At 34.7% G+C, this 22,800-nt stretch overlaps 1 protein-coding gene across 1 annotated transcript in view; it reads left to right on the forward strand.

The window, feature by feature from the left end:
- Positions 1-18,192, forward strand: part of LOC110036854 (casein kinase 1-like protein 2) — a 73,942-nt gene extending 55,750 nt beyond the window's left edge. The window contains exons 8-15 of the mRNA XM_020741401.1: positions 15,715-15,776; positions 15,968-16,031; positions 16,104-16,188; positions 16,278-16,404; positions 16,517-16,593; positions 16,668-16,731; positions 16,950-17,101; positions 17,381-18,192. Of these exons, the coding sequence (XP_020597060.1) occupies positions 15,715-15,776; positions 15,968-16,031; positions 16,104-16,188; positions 16,278-16,404; positions 16,517-16,593; positions 16,668-16,731; positions 16,950-17,101; positions 17,381-17,662 (913 nt within the window). The 3' untranslated portion in view covers positions 17,663-18,192. The remainder of the gene's footprint in view (positions 1-15,714; positions 15,777-15,967; positions 16,032-16,103; positions 16,189-16,277; positions 16,405-16,516; positions 16,594-16,667; positions 16,732-16,949; positions 17,102-17,380) is intronic.
- The last annotated feature ends 4,608 nt before the right edge of the window (positions 18,193-22,800 follow it).

Consider the following 22,800-nt stretch of genomic DNA (forward strand, 5'->3'; position numbering starts at 1 on the left):
AATCGTCTTCATTGGAAAGTAGTATCAAAATATGCCGTCTATCCAAAGCACCGATCTTCCAACCTCCCGAAAATTTTAACAGCTCAAAATTCTTCAACAGAAAATCATATTTCGGCAAACCATAGAGGAATTTGCCAATCAAATGGAAACAACAAGCAGTGGCGAGGATAGAGTTCTCAGAATCAGAGAGGAAAAACACGTTTTTACCCCCCTTACAACCTTGAGGTTTAATGAAGCTTCTATCACCCCCAATAATGAGCAAATCATGGTAAGAAGAAGGGAAAGCAAACTTTGGGGGAGACCCAGAAGACGAAATCCCCACAGTGACCCCAACGTAAGTTTTGCGTAAGTTTTATCCATGTCCGTAGCGAGAAGAAGAAGACGAGAGAAGAAAACCGAGAGCGAGAGGAAAGCCTAAAACGAAAAACTAGAAAGATCTCACCAGGGGGTTGCCGTCGTTTAGCTGCAACATCCTCGCGTCGCTACGAAATCGTCCCCAGTGCCAAACCCTAGCAGAGCGGTCGCGGTCATCTCAGTTATATATATATATGTATATATTAATATATATAACTTATGGTAAAAGCAACGAGAAAAATTATCCTTACATCACATCAACATGAAATAAGATTAGCTGCGAGACATGAGGTAGAAAATATGAAATATTTCTGTGCAAACATTGAAGATATAAATACAAGAAAGTAGATAAATTTACATCTTAGCCTATTGTTCTCTGCAATACACCAAGCTCTCGCTGTACAATGAAATACTCTCATTGATCTTTCTCACACAACAACACTCAATCTCTCTCTCATACATAACCTCTCCATTCTCAAAGGTAAATTAATCCTACGAGGTTCTCCCCAAAGGAGGAAGAGAATTCCTTTGGGGTTTACAAATAAACCCCAACTCTTGCTAAACGAAGCCTTGTAAGTGCTCGCAAGTTCTCCTAGGGCGTTTCGATGAATCTTTTTATATAGCTCTTGCCTAAACCACCATGGCTATGATTGTCAAACTAAACCTGGATGGGTTGTGGCATAGCTACATCGGTGCCCTGCTTAGTTATGCCGCAGGCCAGTGTAGCTATGCCAGACCCTGGTGTATATACACCAGACGCAACCTATGGATTCTCCTCCAAACCGAGCCCTTGGAGTAATTATGTCACTAAGTGGCTTAATTATGCAGTCTTGGATTTTTTTTGGCATCATGCTTTGGCTCCGCAACTCATATTCAATCGTTGTAACCTGCACAAAACCACAAAAAAAATTTCCTTAAGCATAAAATCATTATAAATAGGGAAGAAAACGTGGTATTTAAAATAGAGAAATTATGTAAATTTATAGCGTATCAACAACCCCTTGTGCAGGTCTTACTCCTTGAACATCCTCACAAGCTTCTTGCCATGCATGCCAACTTTTAGCACAACCTTGCATCACATCTTTCCCCTTGTGTTTGTTTTCTTTCCCACTGCATTTGCACCTTTTGCTTTCTAGGTCTATACCTAACCTCACTAGTGTTCTTCCTTTTTTCCATCTTGTTCAAGAATTTAAGTTCGCCCAGACGGATGCATCAACAATGAGGGAAACTCTTGATTCCATAGCAATGCCTAGAGTATGTTTCATAGTTTAAGTACAATCCAATTTTAAGGGACACAATGACCAAAGTTTTAGGTTAGCTCTAGTTATTTGCATAGTCATCATTAACGTGAGTGCTAAGAACCATAAAAGATGGTTTTTTATATTCACAGTGCACGTCGTAGCAGTTTGAATAATTATGATTAAAATATTTCCAAGAGCGATATAATGGAATGCCCTTACATTCAACATTTAGTTAATAACAACTTGAAGGAGGAATCAAACTGATTCTTTTTATTGAAAGGAGACTTATCATCCATTTTAACGAATATCATAATTATAGAAGACTTAGAAAGTCTAGAGTAGTGGCATCCACTTTCAAGGACTAATCAATCAAACCAAATTTGTTAAAATAGTGTACTCAAACTCAAGCAAAATCTACCAAATGGGAGTTATTGGTGTTTCTTGGTAGAATCATAATATGGATGTCACTTAGTATACGTTTCAAAGGCTCGTTCAAATAGAAGGATCTTCATGAAAAATGTATTGAATAATCTGCTCTCTGAGATGATTTGATTAGAACTGGATTGGTTAACATAGTGTGCTCAATGTCAAGGAAAATTTACCAAATAAGATTTATAGGTGTTCCTTGGTAGAATGATATTGTGGATGCCACTTAGCATACACTTCAAAGAGTCATTCAAATACAAGGATCTTCATGACAAAACTATTGAATAATCTGCTTCTTGAGATGATTTGATTAGAACATGTTGAGGGTCAAGTAGCCTAATAGAGAAATTCCCAAGCAAGGTAAGTTCGATAGGTATATATGACTAATCTCAAAATTGTGACGGCTCCGACGTAACTTGTAGACTATTGAGAAAGTAAATGGAGGTTGTAGCTCATAAATTTTATTTTTGAAAAAAAAAAAGTTGATGCCCATGAAGTGAGGGAAGCATGTTTTGAGATGGTTTAGAGCCTTGTTGAAAAATAATTGGAAACCATGTGGAGGTATGATGCTAAATAAGCCGAATCATTCTTCTCCACAGCAATAATGTTAACCATATATATATATATATATATATATATATATATATATATATTTTCTCCTGAGAGGAATATTCTTACAAAACAATAATAATATATATATATACATATATATAGATTTTCTCCTGAGAGGAATCTTCTTCTCACCATCTTGTGTTGCAATCCAGGTGGTAAGAAGAAATATTTTTGGCAAGTATACCCTTATATCATTTGTTGGTTTATCTGGATGACTCAGAATGATATTATTCATGAGGGTAAGGATATTCAAAATATGATAGTTTTCACTAATATAATTTTTTACATCAATAAGTGATGGAGACTCGCAAAAAAGGTTTCTTTTCGGGCATTAATTATTTTTTGGCTTTAGGGCATATGAATGTGGCGGTCAGGAGAATCCTGCACCCTCCTATCTTGGTCAAATGGAGTCCACCCCCTAGAGGGTGGACTAAATTTAATATGGATGGGAGTTGGAAGGGTTCTAATGCTGGGTATGGGGGCATTGCTAGGACTCACTATGGAAAGTGTATACTCTTCTTCTCTACCCCTTCTATGGCGGATTCCCCTCTTGAGGCTGAGGCTTGAGCTATTTTATCTGTTATTTTATTGGTTTATTCTCTCAATTGGAAGTATATTATTTTGATTGATATATTTACTAATGGTGCCGACACCAATATTCTTGACACCCCTTGGGATATTCTTTACTATATTAGGAGGATTGAAGGGTTAATTTCTAATATGAATGTCGTTTGGAATTTCTTCTACCGAGAGGGTAATCAACCCGCAAATTGGCTTGTTAATTTGGGGCGCGCTAGTTATATATGTAGGGTGGGAGTAACTCCTCACCCCTCTCTCTATATTCTAATGGTTGGGGATAATATTGATACCACTTATATTCGTACTAATATCTCATTTTGATGTGTGTTGGGTGACCGAGTGGCTTGGATCGGCCTATACGTTATTATGGCTGGATGTTTCTTGCGTTTATTCTTTTTTGGGAAATTTGGAGTTGAGGGAGTATGGGATTATGACTACTTATATTTTTGATTTATGTGATGACCTCTTATCTTTGGCATGGAGGTCCAGGAATCCTTCGATTTTTCTGCTGAGTTTTATTTGGGAGGCCCACGACTCCCTATTTGCTGGTGGCTGAATTTATGGAGATGGAGGGTTTCTCAGTTTAAGGGCCGGGAGGTTGTGCTGGGTGGTTTTGCTTTTGGGATGTATCATATTGGCTGCCTTATTTTTAGCATGGAGGCCCAGGGCTCCTTTGCTACTTTGGTGGTGGTGGTTTGGAGGTGCTATATTGGAAGTAGGGCTCTTGGGAGATAGTGTATGGGCTAGTTTCACGGGTAAGAAGGGTGGTTGGAGATTTGAAGAGTTGCTCTTTTTTCATCTGGGTATTATTTGTGACCATGTTATTTTATATTTGGAGGCCTATGACTCCAATTTCTCTCTGTCTCTCCGTACTTCATGTGGCTTTATTAGGTCCGTTTGGACTGGCTTTGCTGATTGGGAGGTTTGAGGAATGAGGATCATCTTTTCCTTTCTTAACACTTGGAATTTCTATTTTTTCTATTTCTCTTCTATTTTTCTACTGTTTCCTCAGTTCTTTTTGAGTTGCAGGATACAGATGCCTTGGTCAGGTTGCGGCTTCCTGGTTTCGAGATGTTGCTGTTTGCCATATAGATTCTTGTTTTTTTGTTTCTTTTGATATACATGTTCATTGAGGGTATACATCATTTTTGTGGGTATACGTTTTGGTTTGATACATGTATATTTAAGTTAGCTTTAATCTCCTTTCTGTTCTTTTATCTTATTGGGTGGAGTTGTACTGTGGAAAATTGAACCCCTAGGGCTTTATGTGTTGTTTTGTTTTTTAGCGGGGATCCAGTTTTTCCACTAAACCTTTGTAATTCTTCTTTTGATATTAACGCGTAAGGAGCCACGAGCCGCTCTTTCTATAATATATATATATATATATATATATATATATATATCTATATATATATATTTGGGGAATCCCGTAGGGATATTTATTGATATCAGGTAAAACTTATAAAAATGGAGGTAGATCCTTCTGCAACCCAAGATACAACTCACACAACTAGAGAACTTAAGGTTTTACCTCGAACAGATTACAACTCACTTTACCAATGACCCAATATCCAAAAAAAACAAAAGGAATTGCATAATGAAAGGATTTTTATTTTCTCAAGTATGGTATCCCCATGTTGTCTCTATGAACCAATCTCAAAAGTTCTCTAGGAGGCCTTCTCCCCACAGTTGCTTTAGCAGCCATTGCACCCTTTCTAGTCAACCAATGAGCACGCTTGTTCCCTTCCCTATACACAAAAAATCACATTATGTTAAAATTAGTAATAATCTTAGTAATCTTACTTAAACATACTACAAGAATCCATGTTGCTACCTTCCTGCCTAGTAAATCAGCTGAGTCAATTTCCACTTGCAGCAAATACCAGTTAGCACAAGCAGCCATATTGACTGGTAGCATCGCAACACATAATTTAGCCGCCAAAAAACAATCAACCACACATGAGGAAGCAAAGAAAGAAAACATTTTCCCTGGGAGTCACTAAATATCCCTCCAGCACCAAGCTTCCATCTATGTTAACTTTCACATAATGCTGATGAGGTGTTAACCAGAAAATCATTTTAGGAGTCATCCTCTTCTTCAACAAATCACTATTCTTCTTTTTAAAAACAAGAATACCACTGAAAAGTTGTTTTTACAGGAACAAACGTTTTCTAATTTATAGACATATGCAAGTATATTAGCCACCACCTGATGCACCGACACTCCATCAAAATGTTTAAAGGAGTTCCTGGCCATCCACAGGAACCACATGGCAATGTAAGGAAAATAAGCTAAGAAATGATTTTGTTTACCCTCAAGATTCCAGGATGAGCAACAGTCATCCAAATCCCCCCAAGCATGGGAAATATAGATGTGAAAGTGCTCACCCAACCTTTTCCAAATAGCTATAGCAAAGGGACAGTTAAAGTAGATGTGTAAAGCAGATTCCTCCTTTCTACATAACAAGCACTGTGAAGCAAACCACAATCATTGGAGTTTTAAAATCCCATCATAAGGCAATATTTTGTGAAAATGCCTCCACGTAAAGAATGATATACCACCTAATCTGATTATGGTGATGAAGATCCTCATATATACTTTTAGCAACAGATTTTTCATTCGGCAATTTAAGTATTAAAGCATCTTTCATACATACATACATACATAAGCATGCATGCATGCATGCATATACATACATACATACATGCATACAATACATACATGCATACATGCATACATGCATACATATACATACATGCATGCATACATACATACATACATACATAGGTCCTTTCCTTGCCGGCCTGATCCAAGGTAATTTCACCATTGTTCTGCAAAAATACTAGTGCTCCTTTTTTTCTTTTTTGGTTTTCTTGCCTTTTCATCCCAGTGCCTCTCCTTTTTCTTCATGGTGGGAAGGAATATTGGTTAGAAAAAAGTTAGGGGGGAAAGAACTTGATGGTCATACATGGTGGGGTATACTCCTGTCTTGTAAATGAATAATGTGGGGGATGGAGAGAGTTAAGGTGTGGGAGGGGGAAACAGTGGGGAGGTATTTTTGTGAGACTTAGCTAAACTTAAATCTAACATATATTAGGCTTAGTCAACCTAAAGCTTAGGTTCAACCTAAATTGAATCTAACTTAACCCAAACCTTAGGTTCAACCCAAATTGAATCAAAGTCTACCCTAAACCTTAAGTTCAACCTATATGAAACCTAAGGCAACATAAATCTCAGGTTCAACTTAAATTTAACATATGTCAACCCAAACCTTAGGATCAACCCAAATTGAACATAAATAAACCAAACCTTAGATTCAATTTAAATTGAACCTAAGTTAACACAAACCTTCGGCTCAACTCAAATTGAACCTAAGTCAACCAAAATCTTAGGTTCACCTTTTTTTCTTTTTATTTTCTTATCTTTTCTTTTTGTCTTTTTTTTTTCTTTTTTCTTTTTTTTATAAAATTATATATTTTTTTGAATCATATAAAGACAATAGCTGTATATTTGATAGAATGAGGGTTATTTAAGTGACACAGCGGTCAAAAAGATAGAGTGAGAGCTTGAACCCGAATCATTTGGATTCTTGAATTATTTCCAACCATTTTCTGCGTATTCAACTGCCCATCTTATTTAGTTGTTATTTTTAAACCTCCCTACAAAATCTACTTTGCAGATACCTTCTAGGAATATTAGAACAGTATCACTTACATACTAGGGTATGGGTATAAAAGAAACAGTTAAGGAGCACTAGCCTGAAAAATTGCTGCCCCACTGGCGCTCTACCCCTTCCACAGCAGCAGCTATGGCACTACCCTGCTCAGCAGCCTTTTCCATTCTTGATATAGCATCATACAGACATTTTGTGATGTCTAGCATGGCAATAACTTCGCTATTTTCAACAACAGGAAGATGCCTAAATTTTCCTGCAGGAAGTAAAATTAAATAATAGTCAACAGGCTAAGTAACATTAGTAAAAAAAAAATTAAGAAGACAATGCTATTACAAATTAAATAACTTCGAAAAACCATTAAACATTTGTCACCTGTGTAAAATTAATACATACATACATATACATGCATGCATGTATGCATACATCTATCCATACATGCATACATACATCCATCCATGCATGCATGCATACATACATGCATACACACACACACTGATATATAAATATAAAATAAAATTATAAAATCAATAACCCTATATATATATATATATATATATGTTAGAGTTAAAATCCTAACTGTTCCAGCTAAACTCATCGACGCCCTAATATGATAACTATTTCTGCATTACATTCTCGTATACCTACCGCTCTTTCATCTCGAATATGGTATCAAACTCTAATACATATTTCTTCTCTAACGCACAAATCCATTACAGGGAGAAGCCCTTTCTAACTTCTTTAGATCGCAACAACTCAAACTGTGCCTCTCCTCTCTGATTCACATTCAAAAAACCCATATTACCCTGTTCCATCTTTTCTTCTCTTTCAAACATTCATATGCAGCCCTAGTCATTTGCTTCATTTATTCCACCTCCCTCTTGTGGTCGCAATACTCACGATATAGCCGCGACTAAAGCCAGAGAGAGAACAACAGTAGGATCACAATGTGCAATGGCCCCTGAAGCCCGCTCTCTCCGTGTTCGTTCTTCTCTAATGAATGAAGAACCAAACTCGGTGCACACCAACCCTTATATCAGTCCATCCTGCCAAAGTTGAAGATTCTTCTGTTATCTTGTTTCATCGTTCCTGGTTGAAATTTTCACAATACATGCGAGACTAGGGCTATTTGTGAAGTCAATGACAAAATCGAGAGCAACCCGTTTTGGACACGCATCTTAATACTCCCAACTGAATGGTGAGCAAGCCTAGCCTCTCTACTGCCTCTACATCTTCATTCAAGCACTTCACTTCTTATTTGAACCGAAGTCTATAGCCCTAATTTCTCATTTCCGCAACTCAACTCCATGTAAAACCCATAACTCCCTATCCAAACCTAAAAGCCCTTGTTTATTTGCATTATATTTTATATATCATATATTATAAAAATATTAGAAAAGTCAATACTTGTATTTTTACTTTGCCATTTCATTTTTGTTGATTGTCTCGTCATGAACACCACCGAAGCATGCTAAGGTATAATAAAATGGTTGTGGGAGAATAATATTCAAAATATCCATTCTATGTAGGTCGAGTATTTGCCCAAGGAGATTGTGTGCTTCTTTGGAAATTTTTATAAAAATCAAGGGATCCAACGAATTAAGTACCATTCAGGGAAAGTAAAATTCTTATTCAGGAAAATTTGTGCTCGTGATTGTTCTTTTGGTTGGTACATTGAAGCCCTATAGTGCCTTTTAAGACTGTGGTTTGATATACACATTTTCGCTCCCTGGCAGTAGTGTCTCACAAATTGACTAATGAGTCTTTTAAGATGGTTAGGAATACTGTCATTTTCCCCATGCCACCTAACAGGAGTCGGCACCTGGGGATTGCAAAATTTTCATGTGGTTGAACTTGCAAATAACTTAAATGTGGAATATTTCAACTTGCAAAATGACTTGAATATAAAATATCATAAATTGGCTGGGCTAAGTTTGCAAGCTTGACTTAAATATGAAATATCATAGATTGAGGGGTTAAACTTGTATTCTTGACTTGAATAGGGAATATCATAAATTTGGGAGCTACGCTTGTAATCCTAAATATGATATATCATAAATTAGGGTGGCTGAACATGAATTAAATGTGTTATCGTAAATTGGGGCTAAACTTAAGAGATAAATATCATTTTAAAAAACAAAATAAAAACCTGACATTCCAATTTCACCAACGGATCTACAATTCTAATTATTCAGCAGATAGAAGGCGGTTGAAAAAAAAAAACCTTTATATGCACTTCAATAATACATTATTCAAGTAAAATTTCATGGTTTAAAATGATTGAAAATTCTCATAGCAAGACTATTCTTCAACTCAAAAGATATTTTTTGAAATATATTTAAGTAAACTATGATTTTTTGTAGTAATTTTTCATGTACTGTTAAATTACATGTAAATGGATCAGTTATCATGTTATACTTTGAAGGACATCAAACATTATAATCATACATGTGTGCTGAAGTGTATGTAAATGGCATAGTTTGAATGTAAAGGGATGTGTGCACAATCTAAAAATTGAAAACCTACATGCACTCTATCATATTGAATGTGTTTAAAGTTAAAGGGGCCTGAGAATGGTGCGCTGGTTTCAATAAATATTTTCACTATAATTAATCCTATTTTGAAAATCAGGCAATCGGCCGTCTTATCTATAGGGTAGGGTCGTAAGTCACATTCAACTAGTCTGATCATCCTTTTATTAAGTACTGGAGTCGACCAGTCTAGTAATTTTCATAAATGTCCAAATCACAAACATAAAAAATTGTAAGTGCAAATCATCTATTTTTATCCTCCTCATCAGAACTAGAGCTGACAATACTAATATTTTAAAGGTATTAAACTAATAAAATTCAAGTGAATCTTAAACATCCAAATCCCTAATAATTGCTGTGTTGATCGAAAATCCCAAACGGAGGGGTCACCTTTTAAATTAAGATTTTTGAACCAGATTTTCAAAGTAATAAACTAAAACATTAATTTAAGTTACATCACTTAATACTTAAAGCAAACTCTACCACACTCTGTAATAGTTTGTTGGCGGTGATAAATTTTAAATTGACTCCAGCTCACACAGAGCGAATGCCATATCGAGTGTATCATTGTATTCACATTGAAAATAATTTTATGCCAATATGGACTTGGTCCGAGTCCTCTGTTAGTGTGTTTTTGCTCAAGGACTCCACAAAAGTATTGATTACGATCAAAACTCTCTGACTGGGTGGTCGCCACCAAATGAGACCATTATATTACGATCACGACCGCAACCCGTATGCTCCCTAATGGCTTCATACCCATTTAGTTGTAAACTATTTGATATATTTGATTGACAAAAAATCTTCTGTCAGCTAAGGTCGACTTAACTTTGTCCTCTTAGACTAACATCCACCCTAGATCTACAAAAATTTCTTACAAGACGCAACTTGTGGTTGTTAATAATGATCTTTCAGTCATATTGAGTTTACTACCTCCTTTAACTAAGTAGATCAGAGACCACAACGACTCGAAACGACGAAATCATGAGATCTTGATCGGGTTCATCATCATTTCCTCTATCATTTATTTTAAGCTTAAGGTGATAAATTTTATAATCTAAAGTTTCAAGTATGTTGCTACTTTATGCTGAATATTTAGTGTTAAATGACTAACCTTAATCGAAAGTGTTCTCCCGTTATCGGGAGAGGTAATTAATTATAGGAGCTTGCACCTATGGTAAACGTCGAACCCAAGATCATCTTGCAAAAGGAGGGCGAAGTTTCTGAGCAGTGTCTTATCTACAATTCAGTCTGCCTTCTGAGAATTTGATCCTACAAAGTTCTTAACAACAAACAGAGAGTCCGGGTTGTCCAAATTTTTGGAGCTCACAAATGAGAACAAAAAAATAAAGAGAACTCACAATAGTAATAATACTAGTAGCTTTATACATAGGTGTATGACTACTTTTTATAGAAGCATTAATAAAAAGTCCATCGAAACAGCAGGCAGCAAAAGATGGTCATCAACCAAACCGACCATAAGTTCAATAGGCTTCAGTACACGAACCCTAGAAGCAGAGGGAGCTGTTAAAGAGTCAAGAAAGGATTGGAAGAAGGGAGTGCGAACAATGATGCATTGAATAAATTGGATTGAGGAAGGATGCATTGATGAAATCAAGTTAGAGAGAGAACAAAAGATATTGAGCAATAAAATTGGAGAGATTGATAGGAGGGGATCTGTAATAACAATGACAGTTTGTCAACAAATGCAGACGTAGACTAGATAGTGTGCGTGACACCGATGCCAAAATGTGGACGGTTGTTGTAGCAACATTTTTTATTGGTTGTTATTTGTTATAGCTCTTGCCATGGTAGGCATATTGTACTAGCTTAACTGAGTTGGACATGTAAAAGTTAAATTGGGTTTATTTTTATTTGATTAAATAAATTTGAAGTTAAATTGAGATTTTTCCTGTGATATAATATCAACTATGTCAGCCTTTGTTATTGTAAGTTTATAATAGTGATAATTCATAACTTTTAGCTTGAATAAAATTTCTCATTCTAGTTTAATCTTGTGATTACAAGTTCGATGCCTGATTCTTTAAAGCTCATTATAAGTTGACTATCTATTTTTCGATATCGCCGTCTTCTTGTACAGTGCAAGAGATGATTTTTTTTTGTCTTTTTGGTATTTCTTTGTTTTATTTCATCTACATAATTTTTTGTTAGTGCTTAGTGCCTTAATTTTGACCAAAGTAATGACACATTGAAAATTTAATATGCAAAAAATAAATTGATTTATTCATTAACTTTTTTATTTTTCGAATTTGATGTCAAAATGCTCAATTATTTTCAATCATTTTATTGCCAATTAAGCTTAAAATCAAGTGTCGTTTGCCCTCATGTAATGAGAATGAATTATCGGAACAAATGGTTACTGGAAATCTTTGATTTTTTTGTATTATTTTGCCTGTAAGAATGCTACTCATGATATTAATTGCGTTATAAAATCTATTTGAGTGATTATGTATCAATCTTTATTATATAGATTGTATCACTGCGTTTACTTGGCAAAATCACTTTGTAGTCTTATTATTTTAGTTTCAATAATAAAGCCCTTTCATTTAGTTAAATAAATTGTTATCCACTATTTTGGTTGTCATCCTTTCACTAATTTTAGAATAATGTAATGGTATGCGGTCTTTTGTACTATGTAATGGATTTCATGTTTAAGCCAACTTTTCTTGATTTTGTTCTGTTAATTGTATTTGTTATTGAGATGTTTTCCTTTTTTGAGCGTTGTTGGTACAGATTTTGTGGGGAAATGGTCTTATTTAATTGGCTAGAGAATACTGATGTAAAATAAATAAATAAATAAATAAAGAAAATGCATTTTTTTAATTCATTGCATTTTTTATGTTTCCCATATGCCTCGTGATGGAAAATGAATGTTAATGTTGCTCTTTCAAGTTAGTTTTTTCCTATTCATTTGAACTCTTTGTGGTATGTTTGCTTGGATGAGGGGTATATGACTTTGATTGATTTGAATTAAATATTCGAGAATAAATCAAAGTTTGTAAAACTTGAAATGGGGCTATATGACTTTGATTATTTGAATTAAATATTTGAGACTAAATTAAAGTCATTAGAACTTTTTGAAATGGTTTTTGTAAGGGAATGCTTTGTTGACATTATTATGTTCTGTGAAATATAAAAGGATGCGATTTAGTGTAGAGAGATTTGTTTCCACTGCAAAGAGACATATCTGATACAACTATTTTTCTAACTTTTTATCCCTAATTTCACTTTTTGTACTTCGTTCCTTACATTCCCTCTTATATTTTTCTCTTAAACTCTGATTGTAAATCCTAAACAACTGATATATATATCATCAAACCAGCCACAAATCCTTCCCTCTCTTCAACATAACTAGCTACAAACTCCAAGTGATTTATAGAGTGGTGTTGGCGTTCATTTACAAAATTCTTGTTTCCTTGTTTCCTTCTTAATTTTTTCTTAATTACTACCTTTTCAAGATATTTTTTTGTAGCTTGGTTTTGATTTTTAAATTGTTAAATTTTCCTTTTTCTCTTCTTTTTAACATCTTTGTGGCTCTTGTGAAGATGATTTATGCACCAAAATGCCTACAATAAGTTTTAAATATTTGTTTGGCGAGGCTTTCCTTGATGATGCACCAGTTATACGAATATCCTCCATATTCAAGTGAGGTCTCTTACATAAGGAGCACGACTCTTTAACCAGATTAGGTGAAAAATGGAGTTTCAAAATTTAATTCAAAATGACTATAAGGCAAGCTATCAAATGAAAATATTGTGACCCTAGGTGCTAATTATTTGAGCAAAGTACTTGCCACAAAACTAACCACATTGCCCATTCCAAAAATAATGAAGTTGATCAATACGGTCCAATAATCTAGCAGAAGCTGAAGATATTTAGTTGGGGAAATTTATTTTATTCTATGTTTGCATGAATAATTTGTGGAAACTTATATAATATGTGTTTGGGTACATTGTAAGTAGTTTGAAATTTTAAATTTTAAATTCCAAATTCTTTGAAATTTTGAGTCTGATTTTTCAATTATCATAAGAGAATATTATTTTAATTCAACAGAAATTGATTATTTGACGTATAATTATGTAAATAATTAATTTCTATCTAGAGTGGTCAACCTCCACTTATTTGAGTTTTGATTATGAATCATACATGAATAATCTCCCCTCCTCATGCACACATGTAGCTTCTCTCCTTCCTTTCTTTGGCTTTTGATATTTTGACTCTCTTGTAAAACTTATATTATTGTAGTAGAATTAATTGAAGAGATGTTTGGTTGCCGAAACATTCATTTGGAGAATGGTCTTGGTAGCTATTCACTTCCAAGGAAGGTTGTTTGTGACTCTTCCTAACATTATGTTGCGTTGAAATTTAGTTTGTGCTTTATTCAAATAGTGTTGCAGGGTTATTATATCATCTTCCAAATGTGTGAGAAACATTTTTACCAGGTTAAATATCTTAAAAAAATTCATGGAAAAACGTTTTTTAGTTGGCCAATTTTAGTCTTGACTTGTTTGTCCTTTATAGCTCATTTAGTAGATCAAAACTCATTGAAAATAAATTTTCACGTTCATGTTAGAAATCCTAAACAAAAATTACCCTCTATTTTAGCCCAATTCTTCAACCCTAAATCTATTTCCCAAAGCCAAAATCCCGTTTATCTCAAAAATAATTTAAAATATTCCAAATTCATAAAACTCTCTAAAACACATGCAGACTTGTTGGATTAACATTTCTAGGGTTTCAAGGCCAATGCATCAATAGTTTCCGCATACTGAATTCCTAAACCGGAGCCATTATTTTTTTTTTATTTTTTTATATTTTTGGTTGTCTTGTGTTGGTTAACCTTAGCTGTGCTTATAACTCTATATATACTTGCTGACCTACTTCACCAAGTCCTAGATACCCTTTTTAGGATCTCGGAAAGAGATCCTAACCTTAATTTGCCCCCATCTAGTGGGTTTACTCCTGGCCACATTTTTTTGGTTTTAGAGTTTAGATTTGAGAGAGATTTCACGTAGTCCAACTTTAAAAAAATTGGATTTTGAGAAATTTTTTGCAAGTGGTTGAATGTCAGAAATTGGTAATAAGACATCACATTTTGAATAATTGGTAAGAAAACTATTTATAAATTCATTATTATTGATTTTTTTTTTATTCCATTTGTAAATTATGTTCTCATCCTAATTTTTCTTAGGACTTTTAAAAGAAAACTTCTCAGTTTGATGGTATATTTCATCCATGTCATGACATCATCAATCAACTGCAACATGTGAAAAATGAGAAGATTAAATCAAAATATAAATTTACTAAGAATAGAAAAAATATTAGTAACCCAAATTCTAAGTTATAATTCTTATTAGTCACTTGAAAATAATATAAATTTAAACTACAATAAACAAACACTTAAACCTCAATTAAAATTGATAGAATTCTTATAACACCCTTTATGGAGGTGAAGAGGATGGCGGTTCCAAATTGGTAACGAACAAAATTTGTTATTATCTGCATGATAGAATAGGTGAAATTTGTGCAGTTTTTTGAACTAGTAAAAGTCTGTATGCAACAGATTTTTTTACTTCAAAATCTTCAGGAAACTTTGGAAAATTGAGCCTCAATTCAAGATAGGAAATTCTTATATTTTTTCAGATTTTGATGTTGACCAGTTGGCATTCGAAGGATTGTATTTAAAAATCCTGAATGCATTAGAATTTGCACTTTGTTTGGTATTGCTTTAGTTTTGCTTTTCATTTGGGAAAATAACAACTTTGTCGGTGTGGGCTGGCACCTCTTAACATCATTATATTAACTAAAATAATTTTGACTTTTCTTTCATGTGCTGTCCAGCAGTCAATCATGGCAATTTAGGTCATACTCATTAATTAGTTTTGCTTGTCAGTGCTGTCACTGTTTTGAGTAACTCTCAAGCTGCAACCTTAGGAATGAATTTTTCTAACAAACAAATCGCGGTGATGCTACTGTTGGTGCTGTAAATTATTTCAAGATTAAAAATGCATAATTGTATTTTATTTTGCCGCTTTTATAATTTAACTTTTCTGTTTGAATTCTTGTAGCCGACCCCACATAGTGGGATTAAGGCTTTGTTGTTGTTGTTGTTTGCATTCTGCTTCTCTGGTAATTTACCTGCTTTCTTCTCAATTAAAATAGCTTTTCTGGAGCCTTTCATATTTGTTATTGGCATTCTTAAATATTCTGATAAGGTGGATTAACTCTGCATTTATTTTTTTTTTACATATAAATTTATTTGGAGTGAATTTGCAGAGAGAACAAGAATTTAACTGGGACGGCAAGATATGCAAGCATGAATACTCATCTTGGCATAGGTATGAATAAACACAAACATAGAACCAGTCTTCCTTTTAAAGCTATTTTGGCACTATTTTTATTGTTGAAGCAGGTAATTTTATTTTTTATTTTTGGTTCCTTTTATGCTATTCTATCCAATCAATTGGGCCATTCCATTGGTGTGACTTTGTGCTATTTCTTATTGCTATGCATGTTGTTGGACCTTTAGAACAAAGTAGAAGGGATGATTTGGAATCTCTTGGTTATGTTCTGATGTACTTTCTGAGGGGAAGGTCTGGATATCCTTTTTTAAACTAATTTATGCTTTATTTTTTTCACTTACCGGTCCTTTTGTTTCTCTTCAGTCTTCCATGGCAGGGTCTCAAAGCGGGTACGAAGAAGCAAAAGTATGAAAAAATTAGCGAAAGAAAAGTCTCCACATCTATTGAGGTAAAAGTTCGTTCATCATCTAAGTCTAAAGTTTATGTCTTTTTCCATTATATTTCTTAGAAATAACTTAAAATCTATTTTACTTTCAGGCATTATGTCGAGGATATCCTTCAGAGTTTGCATCTTATTTTCATTACTGCCGTTCACTTCGCTTTGATGATAAGCCTGATTATGCTTACCTCAAAAGAATATTTAGGGATCTTTTTATACGCGAGGGTAACTTTCTCTCTCCATTTACAACTTGTCAGGATTTAGGTTCCGTTGAAACAGCATTATGCAATTGATCTACAAGCTCTTCTAATGGTTAATATTATCCATTCCTTCTTAGGTTTTCAGTTCGATTATGTGTTTGATTGGACCATTTTGAAGTATCAGCAGTCACAAGTTAATACTCCTCGAGCCATTGTAAGCATTAGGCAGATAACTCTTTTTTTCAGTTTGTTCTGCAGGGAAGATGACTTATTTTCCTTCTCTTTCAGTGTCAAATTGCTGGGCCTAGCTCTGGTTTACCACCACCTGTTGGAAATACTGATAAGAATTCAGGTAATTGCCACGGTGAAAGCTTTAAATCATTTATTAAACTTTTTGCATGCTTAGGAACTTAAATGTTTTTTATTTTTAACAATTTTTTTATTTGTTCTATTTCATCTGTTCTATAATTTATTATCCTATTTATCAAAACAAAGTAATATCCGGGAACTTATTCCTCCTCCTTTGTTTTGTTTACAAAACTAAAAAAAATTCCTGAATTTTGAGTGTAGGTCAAGTCTTAAGTGGTGAAGAGGCTAGGACAAGTGGTTGGTCTGCAATGGACCCTTCCAAGCGCAGGGCTTCTGCACTACTGAACGTGGGGAGCGTTTCTAAGCAGAAGAGCCCGGTGCCAAATGATTCTATTGGCACCAAAGAGGCTATGGTGAGTCTTCTATTTTATTTTGGTAAACACATCTTTAGAAAGTAGATAAGTTCCTACTACGATGGCTAACTCTATAGTTCCATCTCGAAAAGCTGTGTTGTTTGCTTATTTACAATTGATTTTAAAAATTCGAACTTCATTTATAAAAAGTTTGGTTGCTTTTGCATGTATATCAGTTGTATACTTGGTGTTTTAACCACTTCAATCCAGAAGCTCGTTAGAAGCATTATTAGTTATTCTATATTTTATTAACTGCACGTATTATCGTTTCCTTTGTAGTTATCCAGTTCAAATTTCATGGTAAGGCCAAGCAGTTCCTCTAGACAGGCTGCTGTTTCTAGCAACCGAGACATGATGTTGAGCACTGAATCTGATCCACCATACACGCGAACCTCTGATGCAAGTCCTGGAACTTTTGGCGGAGTCTCTACTACTCAGAAAAGTCCTCCCCTTGGATCCACTGACCGCAAACGGTCTAATTCTGGTAGAAATTACTATGAATCCACCCTTAAAGGCATCGAGGGTCTGAGTTTTGACAACGATGAGAGGGTTCACTACTAATACTACTTGAGCTTCCGCAACAACACTATCACACTGTAAAAATTATATGTTCTCTAGAGCACAGATTTAGTTTTTACTCGAGGCTGCTACATTAGAGCTAAGAAGAAAAAACCAAAAGATGGTGCGCCAGCAGTGATGGATAAGCATAAAATCTGCCATTGTTCTGTGTGCTTAAAAGAAGCCTATTTGATGATGTGCCTAAGCAATCAAACAAAGGCTCCACTTCAGCTCACTGTTCATGCCATCATTCATTTGTATTTCATGGCTGCTATATTTTTTAAGCCATAACCATATGTTAACCGGCTTTTAACGTTTAGCGGTGGTTACCTGCATATGGGTACCATCTTAATCCCCAACGTTGAAATAGTGGTTGTTTTTGGTACTGTTTCTGTGCATAAATAATGTTTGGATGTACTGAAGATCTGTCTCTCACATGGTAAAAACTTGTGGAAATTAGTCCTTATAGATTTATTTGCGCCTGGTTTGTTCTGTTACCCTGTTAGTAAATTGAGGACGAATATTGGTTATTTTGGCAGTATTTAGCTTTTTGTTCATCTGGGATTTTACTGAATAATCAAACTAACTGATTCTCTGATGAGGCTAGTAAATATGCCTGCTTTGTTATGTTGGTAAATAAATAGAAGTTATAGTAATCCTATAAATGTTTGTCGTCAAAGTGCGAGCAAAATGATGTTCTGTAAATCTGTGTTGGAGTATAGCTATAGGAAAGCATGGAATTCTACATGTTCCGAAAGGTAAAGAAAATTTTCGTGGGAAAAAATTTGCGTACGTAAGACGTATGCAGCTCTGTGTATGATAGTCAGTAGGAAATTGCCATGTATGTTGCGGCGGTCCCACGACGTTTAAATTAAAAGAAATAGGAATTTTGCAGCGCATGACTCGTAGACTTGGCATGCGACGGTAACTCGATTGTAACCACCTTGTACCCTTCCGGTACCTCTCACAATTGGCCTCATGTAATACGCTTGTAACCTCCTTTGTAACCCAGGTGTGCCCTTCTCGTTATACTGCGCGTATAATGTAACTTTAACTTCCGTATAACCTTATCGCTGCGGAAGGAGAGTTATACCATTTCCTGTAACTCGATTATAATCGCGGTATAACGGACTATGAAGTCAGTATAGCGGAACCGAGCCTGTAACCCTCATAGATTAGAGTTTATACCCTTCGTGTAACTGCCATGTAATGGATGATTAAGCCCGTCGAATTGGAATCGCGCGTGTACCCTCAGTGTAACTGTGATATACATGATTTAAAATTGGAGTGCGTGAATCATGATATTTAAGCAGCTAGGTTTACTGTTTTATTGTTCTCTGGTCAGTTTCTTCAGAAGCGGCAGCTTCCGACAACTGGACCTGTTGAACTTGAAGATGGAGTATGAGTACAGAGACTGCCAGTTTCTGTATGACGCAGAAGGAGAAGATGGGAGTTATCCTGCTAGGAAAGAAGAAGTGGAACTTAAAGTGGAGGTGTGTTTGGAGATGTTTTATTATTATATTTTTTTAAGTTTTCTTCAATGTTGTTTGCTGTTAGGGTTTTCTTATTTTTATTATATATCCGTATTTTTGGAGGTGTATGTATGTTGAGTTATGTTTGTAGAGTTGCATGGTATTAGGTTTAATAAAAACAGTGAAGTAAATAGTGAAGTAAATATCCTATCCTACATTAAACCCCAGTAATCACAGCTCAATAGATAATTAAAAATAGTAAAGTTCTTGGAGGCGCATGTTTGTAGAGGTGTATGGTTTTAGGTTTTTTTTTGAGGTGTCATTATTAGGGTTTAGGGTTGTATGATTTTAGGTTTTTTTTGAGCTATCATTATCAGAAAGAACATATGACGATTTAGGGTTGTTTTTTGAGCTGTCTATTGAGCCTAACAATTTATTCTCTTGTGTGCAGTTTGGTGAGAGCAAAGCTAGTTGTACTGAGCAAACAACAAACATATTACTTCAAACGATGATCTGCAATGAGAAAGAAGCTTATGAAATATATTGTGCTTACGCTCATTATATTGAATTCAGTGTTCGTAAGAAGCACGCTACATTTTGGCTTAACTCCAGGAATATCAAGACGAATGACTTCATATGTGTAAAATCAGCTTCAAGAAAGAGATCAAGATTACAGAAATTGTTAAATACAGAAGAGCAGAAACAAGAACTGGTTGCCTTGTAATGATTCGATACGGAGTTGATGAGGAAGGCAATTGGACAAATAAAAAATTAATTGAATCGCATAACCACTCATTAGCGAACCTTGGTGACAAGCACTTGTTGTGTTTCAGCAGAAAGATAAGTGAAGTAAATGCATATATGCTTAGATCCATGACCAGTTTGGGATAAGAACAGAAGCCGTGTTTAACTTTCTAGCCCAAGAAGTTGGGGGTGTAGAGAACCTGAAATGTACAAAGACAGATGCTTTCAATTTTATTCAAAGAGAGAAGAGATGTAGAATCAAAAATGGTGATGTCAATGCTTTATTGCAGTTGTTTGCAGAGAGACATGCTGAGGATAGCATGTTTCAATGAGATTTTGAAACTGATGTGAGTGGTAGGCTGATGAGTTTTTTTTTGGAGCGACGGGACATCCATGCTTGGTTATGATTGCTTTGGAGATGTCATTATTTTTTTTACGAGTTATAGGTTGAATAAATATAATTTATGTTGTGCTCCTATTGTTGGTGTTAACTACGTTTGTCAAAATGTTCTCTTTGGAGTCCGATTCTTGTCAGAGGAGACGGTGGACTCGTTTAAATGATTTTTTAAAATTTTCATCCTATCATGGGTGATAATCATCCAATAACAAACTGCACTGATCAGGATCAGGCTATAGTCAGAGCAATAGTAAAGATTTTGCCAAATGCACGACATAGATTATGTTAGTGACACATATATAAGAAATTGTCTACAAAGGTTCATTGCGGGGTGGTGAATAGGATAGTCAGTGATCTTTTTTATAAATGCTTGAGCAAATTTGAGTCCGAAAAGGAATTTGATGATACATGGGAGGTGATGATTGAGACAGGTAATCTGTAGGATAATGTGTGCCTAGATGATATGTACAAAATTAGACGTAAGTGGTCTACAACTTTTAATAAGGATGTATTTGGAATGGGATATTTATCTAATTAGATGAGTGAATCAACCAATAACATTTGTCATGGTGTCTCAAAGCCCACAAGTTCTATTACAGATTATTTTTTGGGTATTGAAAATGTAATGAGAACATGGAGGATTTCAAGTGTGATCAATCTATGATAAATTCTGTCTCGAAGAGCAGTCCAATACCGAGGCAAGCAATTGTATTTTACTCAAGGAAGCTGTACACAATATTTGAGGAAGAGTTTATACACAGATCATGTGGTCTCTAATTACATGCCTCTATAAAAAATGAAACTGAATTTTTCATCAAGAATTTGGATGATCATAAGACAAACACTAATTGGGTATTTCATTTCGACAGTTTGAGTTTAGATATTCAGTGCAGCTCTAGAAAGTTTGAAATGATGGAGCTAAGATACCTGGTAAATATCTACTATTGAGATGGTCTGAAAATGCAAATAGAGATGTATATAACAGTTCTAAATACATGCATCTACAACAGTCACAAACCTTGAATGATATTAAAGACGACCTAATATTCCAAACACACATGTAGAAAGTTGCATATCAATGTACTTACAAAGCAAAGAGAAATCTAGAAGCTGAGCAGCGCATGAAGGAGTCCATGAAGAAATTTTCATCGGATATTGATGATATATTGATTGGTAAAGGTTCTTAAGCAAGGAGACAACAAAAGAAAAATAAAAAACCTTTCAATAATGAATCGAATCTGAATGATCCTGCCAAAATGCACCCTAAAGGAATATCTAATGCCAGACTAAAAGGATATTGAGAGTGAAAGAAAAGTTCAAAAGGTATATTTCCACAACTCTAACCCCTTTTCATATGTTTCATCAAACCATAAGTTTTCACCCATAACCTTTCACCCATAACCACTTTACCCATAACCACTTTATACACAGGAAAACAAAAAAATGTTTCAACAACCAAAGAACCCAAATCATCACAATGTCATCCACCCATATGCTCACTACCTGATTTTCTAACCCTGATTTTCTAACACTCTAACACAGGTCAAATTTAATGCTAATTTTCTTAATTGTTTATGTTGTAATATGAAGATTTCATGTTGTCCCTAATATATTGATATACACTACAAAATTCCTTTGCTTCACGGAACAGGAAATCCTACACCGCCATGATGACGGATTCCCTTAATGAGACAACAATGCCTTAATGGTCATCCCTTTAAGATTTTATTGTTCGATTCTAATCCACATATAAAATGAGTAAGTTTGAAATTTCTTTTATGTGCATAGGATTTTTACCCTGCTTGATAAACATTTATGATCTCTTGTGTAGCACAACTGATATGCTCCTGTTCTGGCCCTTACCATGCAGACATTCTGGTACTCGAGTAAGTCTCGTGCTGTAAAAGATGCTGAAATTCAGATTTGTAATGAAGAAATTCAGATTTGTAATGCAGAAATTCAGATTTTGGCTGTACTGCAGAAATTCATATTTGTAAACCTGTAATTTAGATTTTGGCTCTAATGTAGAAATTCAGATTTTGGCTCTAATCATGTAATTCAGATTTGTAAACTTTGTAATCCTGTAATTCATATCTGTAATGCGCAATTTCAGATTTTTTCTCTAATGCAGAAATTCAGATTTGCAGAAATTCAGATTTTGTCATCATGTAATTCAAATTTTGGCTCTAAGCATGTAATTTAGATTTGTAAACTTTATAATCCTGTAATTCAGATCTATAATGCACAAATTCAGATTTTGGCTCAAATTACATATTATAATGCTATTGTTTAACTGAAAATAATTTTAAGGAGGGGAGGTGGATTCGTGGAACTGAAAGCCAAAATACAATAACACACTCATAGTGGTTCCACCTCCCACACTACAAAACCCACCCAAAAAAAGACTCCAAATTACATATAGGTATATACTTTTCCAACCGTCACACAGAAAAAGGCACGTGAATGTTAGAGAGTTAAAATTTATTCTACTTAAGAAGTTCCACATATATTCCCTATTCAAAATTTCC

This window comes from Phalaenopsis equestris, unplaced genomic scaffold, assembly GCF_001263595.1.
Source record: "Phalaenopsis equestris unplaced genomic scaffold, ASM126359v1 Scaffold211846, whole genome shotgun sequence".
In the NCBI taxonomy this organism is placed as follows: Eukaryota; Viridiplantae; Streptophyta; class Magnoliopsida; order Asparagales; family Orchidaceae; genus Phalaenopsis; species Phalaenopsis equestris.